Here is an 18,891-nt window from a genome sequence, read left to right as displayed (position 1 = left end):
TCTAAATGTGTGCATGTTAAAAATCTGAAACTTCATCAGTTAATGTCCCTACCCCCTGCACACATGTATGTAAAGTTGGGTCCATGTCGGAAATTGGAAAAGCAGTTAAAAAGTCAATTATGTACACTCTTTGAATGCAAGCTCCGAGAATGAGCAGATTTGGACATAGACATGGCTAAATTCAGCCACACCATGTATATGTAATTTTAAACAAATGTGTACCTGTGCAAATATGTTTTTAGGTCAGATATAGATTGTGTGTAAAGTTGACAGGGGTGGGTTCTCTGTATCATAAACAGACCTCATCATGATGACACTTCATTTCATTCCCCCAATCAAGGGGACGAATGAAAGCTGACCAATGACGATTGAGAGGGGCGAGTCTAGTGATGTAACACACACACCCATTCTCAAGAGACAGATAAAAGCAGAGAGTCAGGACACATAGAGAGAGTCATTTTTCATCTGCCGCTGAAAGCTCTGCCGGAAAAATCCATACTTACCTCCATCAAACTCCAGAAAGCCAAACTAGAGACTTCAATCTATCCAGAGCAGAGAGACCCAAAGAACCGGTGCCTAGCAGAGACCAGACCCCTGTGAGCAGTTCCAGAGGCCAGGCGCTGTGAGCAGAACCCGGAAAGACCTGACCAGACTGAAGTCCGTGACCAAGTCGCTTTCCTGTTCAAAATCTCTTGTGAGTACTTAGCAAAACTCAGAACACATCTCTTAGTTTAAATTCATCTAATTCAATCTATTTAACCTAAGTAGAACTGCCTCCTAGCTGTCACCTGTCATTCTAGCTGCAAAAATTTGTCACTTGTCATTTTGAAAAAGTGTGCGTTTAAAATTTACAAAACCAAAAACGACCTTTACTAAATTACTCATATCTCCGCAACCGTTTGGGCTAGAGACTTGCAATAACTTTCATTTGGAAGCTGAGATCCCAGGCTTTTCTAGGTTCCTTTGTAATAGCGCTCGGCGCATCCGCGAATTTTACCGCGATTTGCAATTTCTTCACATGTAAAAACTGCTGCTGTTTGCTTTCCATTGGCCAGAAATTCGTTTAACCTGCTAACTATCCCTGCATCATTGCTAGTGTGAGCCGGGACTAATATTAACTAGATACCACTCACCCTGAACCTCTATAAGGGAATTAAAAGCAAATGTAGCATATTTCTCATTCATTGCCAGCACATATCCAAGCATTGCCTGTGTTTTCAAAACTCCTATCTGTTTTCTGTAAGCTTGCTGGGATTGAACTGAATTACAGTTGATTGCATTTCTGAGGACTGTGTGTTTTCCTTCCATTTCCTTGCATTGCATAAAGAGGGGGGGAGGGAATAGCCCGAGAAAAGTGATTACATTGTCTGGTTGAATCATATTGCGTATTTTCTGTACTGCATTCATTGAATATTGCATCCACCTGAGCTACATAAAGCATCCTCTACCACATTATACTTTTGTTCCTATTTACCAGTGTGCTACCTTATCCATTTCAGGTCAACTCATTAGTCATTATAAAGAAGTGTGCTAGTGCCAGATTCTCCGTTGTTAATATTTACCATATCAGATTAAGTGTGATATTCAATTATTAATTTATTATAAAGTGTGATATATATATTTTAATTTATCAAATAAACCTTTTAAACTTGCAAAACAGAACTACTTCTTGGCTCAGTGGGGTCAGGGGGATTCCAAGAGAGGGGTGTTATACAAGGGTAGTCATCCAGGACGCATGAACTGGACCTAAAGATATATCAATAAGGGTTTTCATTCAGTATTCTAGACTAGGCGTTAACTTGGCTGTAGTGCTGAATTGAATCCTCTTACACTGTACACAGATGCGGAGGTTGGTGGTGGACTTGACATGAATTATGCTTTAGAAGAGATTATTCTGCCAAGGTTGGGGAGTGCAGAAAGGGACAGGCTGGAAGCCCCACTAGAACTGGAGGAACTAGAACATGTCATCCGAACTTTACCCACTAGCAAGGGCCCTGGGGCGGATGGTCTCCCCAGTCAATTTTATAAAGCATACATGTCGGACCTACTTCCGCATCTGTTGGCCATGTTGAATGAGGCGCTTGAAAATGGCAGGCTACCAGAGTCTCAGAGGCGATTGTCCCACTCCTCAAACCTTGTTAAATAAACACGGACTGCGGTTCCTATAGATCACTACCGATGTTGAATCAGGACGGTAAGATCCTTACCGCGGTGTTGGCCTATAGGCTGAGACCATTGATCAGCTCACTGATACACCATGATCAAACTGGGTATGTCCCCCAGAGGTGCATGCCCAACAATCTCAGGAGATTGCATCACATCATAGATCAGACCACGGAGAGCACCCAGTAGTTAACAATCGTAACACTAGACGCAGTTAAGGCCTTTGACTCAGTCAAATGGCCATGGCTGTTGCCAGTTTTAGAGAAATTTGTAGTAGGTCCAGGGTACATGCAATGAATTAAACTAGTGTACAACGAACCAATGGCCGGGACGGGACCGGTGGTCTCCAAACGATGGACTTTGAGCAGAGGCACTAGACAGGGATGCCCCTGGTCCCCGATGTTATTTATCCTGGCGATAGAACCGATCACAGCATACCTCCGGTATTACTACAGGGAGGTGGGCATTGAGACGCACGGAGAGCAGCACTTGATATCGCTATATGCAGACGAAATGCTGCTATATTTGCAATACCCGGAAGAAAACCGGCAATACATACTAGAGGTATTAGAACGGTTTGCACAGTTATCAGGCATAACAATTAACCCACAGAATTCTAGCATATTCCCCTTAGGTAGATATGTAGGCGTGCCAAAAGACGCGCTACCTGTGTTACAGATAGACTGGGCGGTAGACACCTTTAGATACCTGGGCATTGACATATACCACAAACCTGAATGCGAGCACGAAAACAACACAGTGAAGGCCGTAAAAGGAATCCAACAAAGTATGACTTTCTGGACGAGATTGCCCCTAAACATGATGGGGAGGACGGCTTTGCTCAAGATGATAGCACGACCAAGGCTACTACACAACTTTGCGAGTGTGCCATACTTAATACCTAAACGATTTGTCTCCAATTTACATAGCATCTGTAGGGGGTTTATTTGGCACAATTCCAGAAATCGGATAGCCCTCTGGAAGTTGCAGAACCCACACAAACAGGCAGGGATTAAACTGCCCAATTTCGAGATGTATTACTTAGCGGGCCAGCTTCAATATGTAGCTACATGGTTATCTGATGACACTTATCCTGAGGTAAGGTTGCTGAGAACAGATAGTACACCTTATTTCCTGAATGAGTGGGTGTGGGTGATGGACCCCCCGGAAGGGAATAGATCGGCACTGCTGGCCCTAGGTAGGAAAATCTGGCACAGAGCCTGCGCAGCAATGGGGTGCCCGCGGCCGTGCTCCCCTCATATCCCTCTCGTGACACAGATGAACAATTGAGGCGAGCCATTCGAGAATATTCGGAACCAGTGGGTTTGGCAACCGTGGGAGATGTGTGGCGGGATGGGGAAAAGATGGAGTTTGAGATGCTGATGGAAGACACAGGCTTACATAGTGGACAATATATTACATATGTCAGAGTGATGAAGCTGGTGTCGAAGATGTGGTCGGAAACGGAACTGACTCAGCAACCTGACACAGCTATAGAAACCTTCCAAGCGGTATCAGAGGGTGGCCATGAAGTCTCCAGAATCTATGAGATACTGATGTCCAAGGTGGGCAAAGAGGTGGTCAAGACCAGGCAGGGATGGGAAGAGGAAAGTGGGGAGATCATAGACGATAGACTCTGGGAGAAGATGCAGGGATACCACAAGAAAGTCTCGAGGAATGCTCGGCTGCAGCAGATTCAGCTGTATATCACCCACAGGGCATATATGACCCCTAAGAAAATTGCCAAGTTCACAGGGGCGGCCGAGCAACACTGCCCAAAATGTGGAGCGGAAAATGCGGGGATGGTACACATGTTCTGGGCCTGCCCTGAAATCACAAAATACTGGGAGGAGATAGCAAGCCGGCTGGCGGACAAAGGGGTTAGATTAGTGGTGGACTCTCTATGGGCATGTATGGTGGGGGGCTTCCCCAGAACGCGCAAACTTAAACATGTGTCCAAGCTTAAAATCCTGGCTTACATCTTGGCTAGGCATAGGATTGCCATGGGGTGGAAAGCACGGGAAAGACCCCGCTTACAAATTTGGTGGAAGGACCTCTTAAAGTGGGCTGATGCAGAAATGGTGGTATGGAGGGAGGCGGCTTGCAGAGGGGGTGAAGAGGAAACGGGAACACTAACAGAGTGTCAACACCTGGTGGCATCTTTGAGTACGGACCCTGAAACGCCCGACACAGACACCTCAACGGAAGAGGACACTGGAGAGACAATTGTGGAATAACATGCTGTGGTTGTTGAACATGGAATTGGGTGGGGAAGGGGGGGGGGTTTGAAGTTTATTATGCACTATGTTGAGGTGCACCGTTTGTTGAAACTAATAAAAAAAAAAGATGGCAGTAACCCTGGGCAACAACTGTGTACAATGCCCTTGCATCTCAAGTAATACCCTGCCATTCTTTCAATTGCTGTGAGAGTCTGCCTCCCACCGGGGTCTTGTGGAGTAAAGCCTCAAAGAGAGGTTTTGAGGTGGCCGATGCAGCGGCTGAAGGTAAAGCAGCCCCTGCCTGGTCGGTCTTGCCACCTCTTCCCCGTCCACCACACAGGAATCTTTTCTGACCTCTTTGATTCAACAGTCCTCTCCCTCGTCCCACTGGGAAGTAATAGTGAAATGACCTGCGCCTCTAAGCTGTACCAGTGGGGCGAGTAGGTGTCTGTCTGATTGTAGCGCCAAGTTATTTGGCTGCAGCTTTGGAGGTCTGCAGGTTTTCCAGACTTTTGTCAGCCTTGCTGCCAAATGAATGAGTGCCGTCAAAGGGCATGTTAAGAAGTCTAGACTGTACATCTGGAGCAAATCCAGACTTTCTCAAACAGGTAAATCTGCGCGTTCCAGTACTAGCTGCCATTGCTCTGCCGATACTGTCCGCAGAGTCGAGACCAGCTGGGAGGGATTCACACATCGCATCTTTCCCATCCTTGGCAATGTTTCAAAAAGCTGTCTCGTTCTTCCCCTTCGGGATATGTTCAGCCGCCATCGCTATACAATCCCATAATGTGAAAGTGAACTTGGTCAGTGCACACGTGGCATTTTCTGATTTAAGGGCCACACTCCCCGCAGAGAAAACTTTTCTAGCCCAAGCGTCATAACACTCATCATCTCGGTCCAGGGGGGTAGTTGGGTATGCCTGTTGTCTGGATGTAAAAGTGGCAGCCTGAACTACTAAGCTTTCAGGAGTTGGATGTTTTGTTAGATAGTACGGGTCACGGTACTTGCTGGTTAGTTTTTTGTTCACAGCTGGAAGTAACTCCGGCGTCTCCCAGTTGGCATTAACTCTTTTGCAGAGCTACATGAAATGGTAGAATAGGGTCCTCCTGGGGTCCTTTGTCTAAAATATCAGTCAGGTCATCCTGCGCAAAAAGTGGTGAGGGATACTCCATCCCAGATATTCAATCACTCTAGATATCAGTTGTCTGTAAGATCCCTCAGCATGGTCCAAGGGATCTGGCCAGCCAAACTCTATTTCTGGGGAAGCGTCCAACCGACTTGCAGATTGCAGGGTGTCATGCACATTTTATTCTTCAGTTTATTCTTGAAATTAAGGCCTCTGGAACATTATTTGTCCCATATTGCAATCCAAATGGACGAGATTCATCTGAAGATTGGTCAGCATCCTCATGAATTGAGGAAAGGGATTTGATAAAAATCCTTCCTTTGCGGTGGAGTGAATGTTTACTCGACATCCTTCGAGGATTGCGGGACTTGCGTCGACAATGGCATCGAAGTCTTCGACGACGTCGAGGGCCTCGACGTCTGTGATGCGCAGGGTTTTTTAGGGCTCGACGTGGAGTCTTTCGGCGTCAATGATTTTGGTTTCGAAGGAGCCTTTTCTTTAGTCGAGGGAATCTCAGAGGTTTCTCGAGGAGTTTTCTCCCAGGAACCCGGGCCGGAGGGCGCAAGGGTTTTTGTCCCTTGCCTTCTTTTTGTCGTGTTTGCCGACACTGGCATGGCTCGCATCTTTCTTAGAGGGGTTTGAGGACGCTTTTTCGAATACTTTAGTCTGAACTTCTCCCACTGGGCCAGTGAGGCCGATTTGGTCAGGCACGAGACCCGTTCTCGGGAGGAACTCAACGACTAAGATGGCGACCTGTGGCGCCTTTTCTTAGACCGCTGTGAGGAAGATGACAAGTGGTGTGAGCCACTGTGTGATCAGGACCTTTTAGCTTTCTTCCAACGAGGAGAGTCATCTCGCGACTCGTCGGAGGATCACCTTTTCGACTGTGTTGTCGAAGGGGATTTATGGGGCCTACCTGTAGCTAGCTTTCCTTTACGCTCTTTCAGGGCCTTCCCTATCATCGATAGGTAGGACCCACACTACGATGTTGAATGAGAGGATTCCAGCCATCATAGACACACTCGATGGGGGTCCGCATGGGACATTTTCACCCCCTCCCCCAGTCGTGGCATTTTTGTAACCCCAATCTCAGAGGTGATTATGCCGACGGCGATGCCATTTTCAGTAAACGCAAGGTATCTTAGTCAAGGAACCGAAGCACACCAATAATCTGAAGCGTTAGCTCTTGTGGGAAAAAACAGAACTGAAGCCAACGGTGGCTGTGTGCGCTATATACCATCGATGATGTCGGCATTGAGACGAAGGCCCTCAAGGGACATCGAGTCGACAGGCATCGACATGCAGCGCCCCCTGCTGGAATTCTTTTCCAAAGCAGCTGAAGCCGGATATGGAGAGATCATAAAATGAGGAATACGAGGGAGGACACAATCCATTTGGAAGAATATTCTCACTAGTAGCCATCTTTATTTAACCCTTTAAGTGCCATGGGTATTTCTCCCCAGTGCCAGGGCCTTTTTTGGTGATTTCAGTATGTGGCCATTCAATGGCTTGTAACTTTTTTGTTACATGAGATATCGCGGCCAAATTTGCATCCTTTTTTACCCACATGTAGGCGGTCGTAACGCCACCCAGGAATCCTAGGTTGCTGTAGGGGGTGAGAGAAAAATAACCAAAAAGGGGGAAAATGTGGGTTTTTTTCGAAAAATGCCAATAAACTGATGTACAAAGTAGCCTGTGTTTTTTTCCTTATAAGAGCTAGGAACGAATGGTTTGCTGTGCTGAATTCCCCAATTTCCTGGCTTTCAAGAACAGGTTGAGTGGAAACGGAAAAAAAATATTTTGATGTGGTTATCAACCGTTTTGTGAGAGGTAGGCGATTTTGGCCATTTTTGCCAATTGAACATGCATGGACGGAATGGAAGAAAAGGGTAGGAAAGCCGGTTTGGAGGACGGAAAGGCATATATTTCTGAAAAGTAGACAAAATTCCAAGTTTAGGAAGGGGTGATTTGCGTAGGTCAGGCAACAACTAGGTAGGGGAAACTGCCATAAATTGGGGGAAAAGCGGGAAAATGACTGAAAAAAAAGGTATGTGTTGGACATTGTTGGCTTGGTACGGCAATGGCTTCTATGAATTTTGAGAAAAGCAATGCTCCGCTACATTCCCCCGACTCTTGCAGTTAGGAGAGCACACATTTTTTTTTAGTGTTTTACAAAACAAGCAATACCACAAGCCAAACACTGAGCCATGGTACACAGGAGTTTTACGCTCACGGCCTGAACATACGCACTTAACATGTGTAAATCGACAAAAAAAATGTGGTGAGGAACGGCAAGCATACATTTTTTGAAAGAGCACAGGCAGACCTTTTCAAGGGTAGGTGACTTGTGCAGGTTACAAAAGTGTATGGTGCCTAAAGCAGCGACTAAATGTGGGTCACATTTGGGAAATGAAAGGGTTGTGTGACAAAGGGCACCAGCAAATGGGTCAAAACGTTATGAAAACCACACAAACACAACACATGGCCTACCGTCCCGTGTTCCCACAGGTGTCCCGGTGAAAACGGTAGCACACATGTGTGGGTGCACCTACCTGGGCGCGAAGGAATAAAGCTAAACCACTGCTATCCCCCCCAAAGGGTTTGGGGAGCCAACCTACAGATTTAGGCCTGGGGTGCTGCAGCCACCAAGAAAAACAGGGACCCCCATGCATTTCCAAAAAGAAGACACCCGTGGGAATCCGCAGAGGTACGATTTGTGCAAATCACCCCAGAATTTATTACCCAGACACCCCTGCAAATTCCGAAATGTGGCACACTAATGTGCCCATCTGCGCCAAGCGAAGTTGGGTAAACAAAGAAAATACAAAATTGTAGGCTGCTTTTTAGGGGGTGCTGAGGGCCACCTAAATTGGCAGCGAATGTTGTACTGCAACGGGGGGTGGCACTCACCCCCCCACCCCAAATGGAGGGTCCCACCTCATGCAACCCTCCCTGGGGGCAGATATCTGCTCCTAGGAAGGGGCATCTGACCCCAGGGAGGGATGCATGAGGTGGGGCCCTCCATTTGGGGTGGAGGGGAAGAGGGCCACCCCCCATTACAGTAGAACATTCACCGGCAATGTAGGGTGTCCCTCAGCCCCCCTAAAAAGCAGCCTACGATTTTGTATTATTTTCTTTGTTTACCCAACTTCGCTTGGCGCAGATGGCCACATTAGTGTGCCAATCTGCCCCCAGGGTGCCCAAACCCTACTGCCCCATCTATTGGGGGGCCTGTTCCACCATTTGTGGTGGCCCTCTCCTCACCCACAACGAAAGTAGGGGGGGGGCACATCATGCAGCCCTTCTTAGGAGGCTCAGGGAGGGCTGCATGAAGTGTCCCCCCAGCCATTTGGGGAGGGGGGGGGGAGAGGGTCACCACAAAAGGTGGGGCAGGACCCCCAATAGATGGGGCAGTAGGGTTTGGGCATCCTGGGGGCAGATTGGCACACTAATGTGGCCATCTGTGCCAAGCGAAGTTGGGTAAACAAAGAAAATACAAAATTGTAGGCTGCTTTTTAGGGGGGGGGTGAGGGGCACCCTAAATTGGCAGCGAATGTTCTACTGTAACGGGGGGTGACCCTCTTCACCCTCCCACCCCAAATGGAGCGCCCACCTCATGCATCCCTCCCTGGCGTCAGATAAGGGAGGCCCCACCACATGCATCCCTCCCAGGGGTCAGATGCCCCTTCCTAGGAGCAGATATCTGCCCCCAGGGAGGGTTACAAGGGGTGCCCCCCTTTCTACTTCGGTTGGGGGGGCACCCCCCCTTTCATTCATTCAGTAAAAAATCCATGGTGGCTTGTGGCCCCCCACCCCTACCCCCTTTTCCCATATTTTCTTCTTTTTTTTTAACATTCCCTGGGGGCAGATGGTCAGCCATCTGCTGCAGGGTTCACAATCATGTGCCCCCATTCTTTGGGGGTATGGGAGGGGGGAGAGGGCTGCTTACTTGAAGCAGCCTCCTTCTCCCCCAACTCACAAAACGGATCCATGGTGGTCTAGTGGGTTGCTAGTCACGGATTGAGCGCTCTGCGCCGATCTGTGACCAGCAATGCCTCATATATGTGGTGTCCTTGGAAAGGGGAGAACCTCCCCTTTCCAAGGACACCACTTTTTGCCATATCCCTGGTGGTCTAGTGGGCCCCAGGGCCCCAAACCCCCTCCCACCGATTTTTTTTTCCTTTTCACCCCTGGGGGCAGTGATCATCTGCCCCCAGGGGTCTCTGGCGCTGTGGCCCCATGCTTTGGGGTCACGGGGGGGGGGGGAAGGGGGCCGCTTACTAGTAAGAAGCTCCGCCTCCCCCGCGTCACAAACGGATCTGTATTGATCCGGTAACATTGCTGCACGCGGATCGCGCGCCCTGCGCCTGATCCGCGGGCAGCAATGCCACACAATGGGTATCGTAAGGGGAGAATCTCCCCTTTCCAACGATAACCGCCTCGATCTCTGGCTTGAAATACAGCCGGAGATCGACGCGGAGAAAGAAGGGCTCTTACCTTCTTTCTTTCACTGCAGCAGCCGAAAATGGCTGCTGCAGTGATTTTACTTTCAGTTTCACGCTGACGTGCTTTACGCACACCGACGTGAAACTGAAGGTAATCCAGCCCCCTGGCAGTGAGGGGGGACCTCCCCCTCACATAGCCTGGGGGTTGGATTACAGTTTTGCTCGATCCCTGCAAAGCAGAGTGCCAAAACCGATGAGCCGGCTCGTCGGTGGCAACCTGGAGCGCTTGCCACTGACGAGCCGGCTCGTCAGTGGCACTTAAAGGGTTAAACATGTGTGAGAAAAACATCTCACTTTCCCTAACCTAACTGGAATTTCCCTACCCAATAAACTAAGACTAAAGAAATACACCCTAAAAAGGTTCTATCCCTCACACTTATACATACAACAAAAGAAACCGGTATTAGATGGCTGATCAACTCAACAAAGTAATACATATTTACAAACACAATTTTATAAGCAAGATTAAAGCAGGATTTTTAGATCAAAGTTCCCAATCAAGAAAGTTCTTTTCAAGATACAAAGTTGGTTTGAAAAATGCCACAAAAGTTCAATCCATAAGTCATCCCCTTGGCACTTGGGTTATATGCAACACAAAGTTCTCTTCCAATATGACTATTCAAAGTGTTCACAATTTTCTGCTTCAACAAAACCAACATACTTTCATCTTCCCACTCTTGGATTGTTAAATGTTTCTTTCGTCATGTACAACAAGATTTTGTCAGAATGAATTTTTAACACAGTTCAAATCATCACATTCTAATTGCCTTGCCACTTTTCACCACAACCTTCAACCACAATTGTAGTACTTCAAAGTCTTGTTCATGGTCCACTAACCTTCCAGGACAAAGTCCCTTTCCTGGTATACTCGCCTGCCAAGACAACACTCCTACTACTACTACTACTACTACTACTACCAGTACCCAGTGGTGAGGTTTATTTCAAACTTCATAAAAGGTTTTCAACAACATTGAGATTCACAACTTCTTTCAAAAGGACATAACCATTGATGTCCTTTCTTCGTCGGACTTGTTTGCCACATGAAATGCAGGTTTATTTCCTCTCCCAATTGAAAATGATTGCCGCCTTTGTTTTTATTCTGCTCCACCAATTGACTGTGTATATTACCGTTGCCTTTTCTCTCTCTAGGAAAGCGTGCTTCCCACTTGTTTAGTATTGCCTCTCTTTGACTTAGGCAATGCTGGTGCTCTTGATCACGTATTGGCCCCTCTTTACTTTGGCAATGGCAATTGTCCTCTTTGGCTTAGGCAATGCTGGTTCTCCTGATCATGTATCCCCCCCACCCCGGTTTACTTTGGTAGCGGCAGTTATAATCTTTCGTTTTCACATTCCTCGTAATGTAAAGATCTTCTTTAATTCATTATTTCAGTATTCAAAATCTCTACTTCCAGACAGCAGTCGCTCCAGTCACATCTCCAGCGCTCGCACCTTCTGTGCAGTGAGTCCACTTCTCTCCCCACGTACTCCGTTACTCCGTTGCTTCCAGCCACTGAAGAACCACACAGAATGGGGAGAGCTCCTCTCTGCTTTGGGACAGTCAGCCTCCACACTGCTTCCCGCTGTGCACCCTCTGCACCTTGAGGCCACAACGTCAATGACTCTCAGGATCGTAATGCTCAGAAAATGCAGAGGTCCCGACGTCTCCTCTCTGCTTCGGTTGCTCATACGGCTGATGAGTTATCTTGGCCTGCACCTGAGGGAGTCTTAAGTAGTCAGGAGTTCAGCTCAGTTGCGGGTCATTAGACAGTGTTTGAGAGTTCTGTACCTCAAACTCCTCTTCCCAGTACTGAAAGCATTATGGGAGTTGGAGTCCCTATGGTTCTTTTGCACGTTGTCGCCACATATTTTGATTTTACAATAAGCCATTAAAATTGTGGGACCACTAGGGAAGGTAGTTAATGGGTTTTCCCAATTTCCCTGACCTGCTCCCCTTGTCTCTCTGTCTCCCCCACCCATGTGATTCTCCCGCAGAACACCACCTCCAGGGACAGAATCAGGAAGCATCTGCTTTTCCCTGGCCACATGAAAAGGGTCCCTAGCCAGGGTTTTTGGGATGATCGGCTCCCATTCATCATGCTGTACACACAAAGGAAATAGAGCTGACTCAAAAACAACCGTCCCCGACTGGGGTAGAACTGACTCTGGAAGGCCTCCAAACAAACAGAGGGGTTTCTATCCCTTGCTCCAGGCTGAGGTTACTGACATTGTCAAATAACCTATTAGAAAATGATTTTTATGGGTATTGTAGACTGCGATAACATGCTTTGCTCCGCAAGAAAAGATCAAAATTCTTATTATGACTACACTTCACTACATTTGAAACAAACCTTTGATCCTTTTAATAATAACCAGTTTGAAATGTTAGCACAGTTGCATCATTTCCTTTTTAATAGCTCCTTTTGCAAAGCATATACCATTTTGACAATTAAAAAGGTCATTCCTTCTTGGAAAGGGTTGCACTCAGATCAAAACCAATGATCTACTAGTCTGTGAGCACTGTTACAGTATGCACCACCACTAGCAATTGACAACAAATATAAAAGCAACAAAAAGTAGATCCTGCAGACGGGTCCTCTGGTCCCTTCAAAGGTCTGTCAGAACACCTGCAACCCGCACAAAGTGTATCCGGATCCCCTTCATCTCCCCCTTACAGACAATATGCCCTCACTGTATAAGCGACATTCATGCCTGACACACAATGACAACATAGGTCTCCAAACACCAGGCCAGTCACCACCTTAGGGGAGGCCACGGTCGCTGCTGCTTGCATTCTACACAGCGTCCCGTCTCCTTCAAAGTATTTGTTCTTTTTCTCTGGTTGTGCTGCTGTCAGCAAAGGCTTGGTAGGCATTAGCCAACATAGACGAGGCAGAGAGAAAGAGAGCACAAAGAGAGAGGGACAGAGAAAAAGAGTGGGGGAAAGCGAAAGAAAAAGCATGCATTAGATCAGACCATGACGACATCAGGTACAACTCATAGTAAGAAATTGGTTTAAACCCAATGAAAAATTCAATATATTTTAAAAGATAATGAATAGGAAGGTTTGTAAAATCTGGAGAAACTTTCCAAGGAGTTCTATACTCTGAACTTCAAAAATAGATTTTGTTTACCTTCCTGTAAACCCGATTCAGCTGGCTGCACAGAACGCCCCACAGAAACAGAATTCACAGACTGCTCCACAGTCGAATCAGGTTTGGGTGAATAAACAACTTGTGCTTCTGAACTGCGTTTAGAAATATTTGCAAGATACGATGCAGAATCTGAAAAAACACCAGAACAAAATACCTAATTTATTTCATTTATTTTTTTGCATTTTTAACAAATGTCAAATTAAAATTCCTACCAAAAAAATAAAAGGCAAAAACACTAAAATCAGACGAGAAAAGGAAAATGTGTGTACTCACAATAGCAGCTGCGAGGGATACATCTTAAAAGTGGATTATATAATAAAATAACCACTCATGCAATTGAAATGTTGAAACGGTGTAGAAAAACTACCCAATGTACCTACTCGATAAAGCAATACAAATTGGAAGCTTCTACATTCACATCCACTGACTTGGATCATGCAAAAGCATATTTGCATAAACGACAACATACTTTCACCCAGCAAACCCTTTGTATACCAAATGTGCTCCACAAAAGTTAAAAATCCATCTTTACCATGCCACAGGGAACCACCTAGGACCAAGATAGATACCAAGCCCACAGGTTATAGTTCACCTTTATTAGGGGAAATCACAAGAATAGGCTAATCAACTAGAAACAGAATCTTCACAAACAAAAGAAAGGTCAGAATGGCTCTCCTTAAATGGGATCACCCTCCTTGCTCCATCAGAGACAATCACCTGGTCCAATGTCCCTTTCGCAGGATATGCGTTCCTAGCCCTTCTCAGCCTCTGCGGTAGATATCCCATTTTGTACAGTTTCAAATCGTGGTGCGGGGTATGGCAGTTCACTCCTTTCCCCTGAATTCATGATTTAGGGTGACCCCGTACCATTCTTCTTAGTCTGAACTAGATACAGCCTTTCTAGGGTCCTGTAGCCCATTTAAAAGTCTTGTAAGCAGACTAGTCAGTGGATGTAGCCGGCAGGAACAGCTTGAGAGAGATTCCTTTGGGTACTGCCTAGTCTTTCCTCCTCTCACAGATTTTCTTTCTCCAACACTCTAATCCGACAGTAACCTCCTGAACACCAACTCGTATCACCTCCCAAAGTCTGGCCATGCATGGGCAATGCATAAAATAAGCAATATTGCATATCAATTTGCTGTATAATTCTGTAGCTTTGCAAATTTCATTAGCAATTGTGTAGCACAGCCATCATTCAAAGACAATGCAACTCAACCAGCATTAACTTGCCCTTAGGGTTCTCCCCACTCCTTCCTTTGTTCACTCCAAGTTCAAAGGATAATGGAGCAGTAATGATCAAATCTACTCTTAAAAGCGCCAAGGACATGGTTGGGAGTGTTAGCCAGGAAATGTGATTTCTTTCTCAAAAAGTCTCTCTCATAGTCTTACTATGTTTGCCACTGGACACATTCCTGTCTCCCTTCCGGGCACCACCGCCCGCAGGAATAAAAACACTTGGCTCCCGCACCTCAATTAATCACTGATCACAATATAAGACCTCAATATTCAATAGCACCACTACAACTTGTAAAGACCCATGTAATCTCTCGCCTTCGCTTCACAAAAAGCAACGCCTACTGTTCCTGCAGCACCATTGCAACTTGAAGCAGCCACTATTAAAAGGGGCCCTTATTAATGCCAGATCGCTAATTGCTCACGCTCTGGACATCTCAGACCTCATCACTGCTAATAAACTAGACCTCATCACTGCTAATAAACTAGACTTTCTAGCGGTCACAGAAACGTGGCTACACCCAGACGCAGGCCCTGAGCTCATGCTAGCAGTCCCAGACGAGTACAACATCTTCAGAACTGATATAACTACCAAGAGAGGAGATGGGGTAGCTATCATAGCTACAAATACCTTGGCCATCCGAGAATGTGCTAGCTCTCCCTTTCCTTCTGGAGAACTCCTCTCTGTAAAACTCAGTCTCTCTGCAGATCGGACACTCCTCATCCATATCCTATACAGACCAGCTGGTCAGCTCTCCTCCTTTGAGGAAGACATTACAAGCCTCCTCACTCTAAATACCAATTTCAACCTTGGCCTACTTGACAACTCAGATGCCAACGCCCTTGCCATTCAAAATTAGTTACCAGAAATAGGCTTCTCACTGCGCATATCTGATCCTACACATTGTAAAGGTAGAATCCTAGATTGGATAGCAAATTTCAACTGCAACACTAAAATCCTTTTTAATTCGACATGTGCTTGGTCAGATCACCACGTTATCTCCTTTGAAATCCGTGACTCTAAACAAGCATTACCTAAGGATCTCCAGGCCCCACCAGCATTAAAGGTGTAGTCCAGCAAAACATTTTATTTAAAAAATAGATAGGCAACATTAAAAAAATAATAATACTAGCACTTTTTTGTTTAAAACTTCCTATGTATAATTTTGAGCTATTCAAGCTCAAAATTTGCAAAAGCAAGCACATGGGCGCATCCATTTTGTGAAATGGATGCCCGCCTGTGCTGGCTTGCCAGCCAGCTGTAGTAAATGGATGCGCCCATGTGCTTGCTTTTGCGAATTTTGAACTTGAATAGCTCAAAATTTTACATAGGAAGTTTAAAAAAAAAGTGCTAGTATTTGTTTTTTTTTAATGTTGCCCATCTATTTTTTAAATAAAATTTTTAGCTGGACTACCCCTTTAACTGGAAATGACCGTGCAATCTCACTAGAAAGCATACTTCCATTACTCAAATCCATCACCCAGCAACAGTTGACTCCCCACCCAGACCCTCATAAAATGGTAGACCTTTACAACCATAATTTGCTTCAGGCCCTCGACCAGTTAGCTCCTCTTAAAATAAGGAAAGCTAAACCTCTCGCACACCTCAATAAATGGTTCTCCGCTGAGTGGAAAACTATGCAAAGCTAAAAGAGACAGAGTCCTCTTGGAAAAATAAAAAACTTCCTTACAGAACAAGGACAAGTTTACAACTGCCTCCACTGCATCCAAAACTGCCATCTTACAAATAAAAAGGGAAAATTACAACAACAGAATTCTTAATGCCAAATCCAGTACCAAGGAACTCTTTAACATCCTCAAAGAATTGGAAACCCCCATTCCCCAACCAGACGCCTGCAATAAGCATGTCCTTTGGTGTGCAAACATCCAAAAGGTACTTCTTAACAAAATTGCACTACTTCAATCACAAATTGAAGCAAAAAGATCTAGCTTAGCCACCTCTGCCAAAACCAATAACTCAAACATAATCCCTACTTGCAGCACCTTGCGCCCCCTAATCAAACTAAAGCCTTTGAATTTAGCCCTGTCACTACGTCGGAGGTAGGGTATCAACAAAAGTCTTATGCCTTTCAGATGCCAAGGAGACATCTGTCCAGCTTCAACTATTAAAGAAGGAGCCAAATAATTCTCCCCTTTTATCACCTCCTTTAAAAAATTTCTCCTTTGCCTCTTGTACGGTTCCTAAAAATCTCAAAGATGCGTGGGTCATGCCTCTCATCAAAAAACCCAACCTCAACCCGAATATTCCCACCAACTTCAGACCAATCACCACAGTGCCTTTCCTTTTAAAGATCCTCGAAGAGGCAGTTTATGTTCAGATACAAAATCACCTTGAGACGAACAACCTCCTAGGCCTCAGACAATCTGGTTTCAGACCGAGACACAGGACTGAACCTGCCCTCCTGGATCTGAAAATCCAAATGGATGAGGCCAGGGACTCTGGAAAGCCACCACTTCTCCTCCTACTTGACTTATCGATCACAAATCCTAACTAGTCACCTTATCACAGCTGCCTCTTTCTCTACCAAAACTGCAGCCTGGGTCAACTCCTTCCTCTCCGACAGATCAATGAGGGTCTTCTCCACCACTGCCTCAGCTGATCCCTCCCCCATCACATGTCGAGTCCCACAAAGCTCATGTGTCTCCCCTATCCTCTACAACATTTTTACGAAGCTCCTATTTGATCATCTAGATGACCTTAGCAGATCATACATAAAGTACGCTGATGATACGTGTTAAGGATCAGGCGACACGCACACTGTGGTCTCGGCCTAGTACGTAGCACCTAACTGAGGTGCTTTTCTCTTTATGTGGATCCAATTTTTGGATGATACACCACACACCCCTTTTCAAATACGCAGGGTCACAATGGACCATGAACCAGGCTGGTTGGTCAAATGCAATATTTATTTATTAACATTTTTTTTTTTAAAAACACTTTTTTTTTTTTTATTTGTTTATTTTAAATCAAGGCAGGTTGACAATTACAAAACATTATGAGCAACAATTTAGGCATGTTGATCCCCAGTCCTTTTCTCCAGATCTCCTCCCCTCCTCCCCCCTGTCTCCGCGACTGGATTCCTCCTTCTTAGGCTGCCCGTTTTGCGCCTCATCGTCTATAGGTCTCCTTCAGGGTTCTTTTGGTCCCTCAGGGTGCACCGGGCCTTGGTGGGTTTGTAGGTCAGGGCGGGGAATCGCTGGTCATAGTCTAGTACTGGGGCCCAGATGTTCTGGAATCGGTGGAGAGCTCCCGCCTTCGCTGCGGTCACCTTTTCCTCAATCAATATATCCCAGAGATTTGTCCACCACTGGGCCATAAGGGGGCCTTCTGGGGACTTCCAAGAGCGGGCCAGAACCGTTTTCCCTGCTAGCAGACAGTGGGTCAGTGGTTTTGCTCTGTTTCCGGAGCGTGGGTAGATAGCAGGAATTGGGACTCCCAACAGGACTGGCTCTGGTTCTAGCGGGATCGCCGTTCCGGTGATTGGTGTGATGGTTCCCAGGCATGATTTCCAGAATTGCAGGATCTTTGGGCATGTCCACCACATATGGAAGAAGGAGCCTGGGTGGCCGCACCTTCTCCAGCAGGAATAGTCTAGTTGAGGGTTTGTATGGAGTCTAAGGGGCGGGTAATACCACCGTAGCATGATTTTATACGCGCATTCCCTGTTGGTGATGCAGGTAGATGAGGCGTGTGTTCGAGTCCAAATGTCTACCCAGGTTTGGTCTTCTATTGGGTTTCCCAGGTCTGCCTCCCATTGGGCCATACAGCGAGTTCTCGTGATCAGGAAGTCGCCCAGAAAGCGCCTATATAAGGCGGATACCCTCCCACGAGCCAGGAGGTCCCCGAGTGCGAGTTCCAGGGCGGTGAGAGGGCGCGTTGCTGCCTGCAGAGTTTGGGGGTGCGAGCACCAGTGGCGCAGTTGGATATAAGTGAATCTGTCCCTTTCATGGAGTTGGAACTTTTCCTTACATTGCTCAAATGTGAGGGGTGCCTCTCCCGCGTAGAGCTGGTCTATGGTCTCCAGGCCACCATTTATCCAGTTTTGGAAGTTGCGGGGGTGCGCTCCAGGTGAGAATGCCGGATTATGAAAGATCGGGGATCGTGGGCTCATACCTCTGGGCACTCCCTTTCGTTTCAGTGTCCAGTCCCAGGAGGTTAGAGTATGTTTAGTTGTTAGGAGGAGGTCTTCCCAGTGCGTTCTGAGGGGGGGTGGGATGTGTGGCAGAAATCGTAGGGGTAAGGGCACTTGTGATTGTTCCAATTCTACCCATCTAGGGCGGTTTGTGATAGTTTGCCACACCTGGATCTGTGCTAATTGGGCCGCCACTCTGTAGGCCTGCAAGTCTGGGACCCCAACCCTCCCAGTTTGGAGCCCCCCAGTACCGTTTTGAGGGGGATTCTCGCCCTCTTACCTTTCCAGAAAATTTCAGCATCTTTCTCTGCATATCACAAAGAGTTGGTGCGGGGATCG

At 46.5% G+C, this 18,891-nt stretch overlaps 1 protein-coding gene across 2 annotated transcripts in view; it reads right to left on the bottom strand.

The window, feature by feature from the left end:
* The window catches only part of SEC24B (SEC24 homolog B, COPII coat complex component), a 2,214,138-nt gene that overhangs the window by 2,018,859 nt on the left and 176,388 nt on the right, over positions 1 to 18,891 (bottom strand). For both annotated transcript variants that reach the window (XM_069630875.1, XM_069630876.1), the window contains exon 3: positions 13,145 to 13,294. In XM_069630875.1, coding sequence (XP_069486976.1) covers positions 13,145 to 13,294 — 150 coding nt within the window. The remainder of the gene's footprint in view (positions 1 to 13,144; positions 13,295 to 18,891) is intronic.

Source organism: Ambystoma mexicanum, chromosome 6q (genome assembly GCF_040938575.1).
Source record: "Ambystoma mexicanum isolate Mex_15411 chromosome 6q, UKY_AmexF1_1, whole genome shotgun sequence".
NCBI lineage: Eukaryota > Metazoa > Chordata > Amphibia > Caudata > Ambystomatidae > Ambystoma > Ambystoma mexicanum.
The sequence above is the reverse complement of the archived record's forward strand: the minus strand, read 5'-3'. Positions and strand labels throughout refer to the sequence as shown.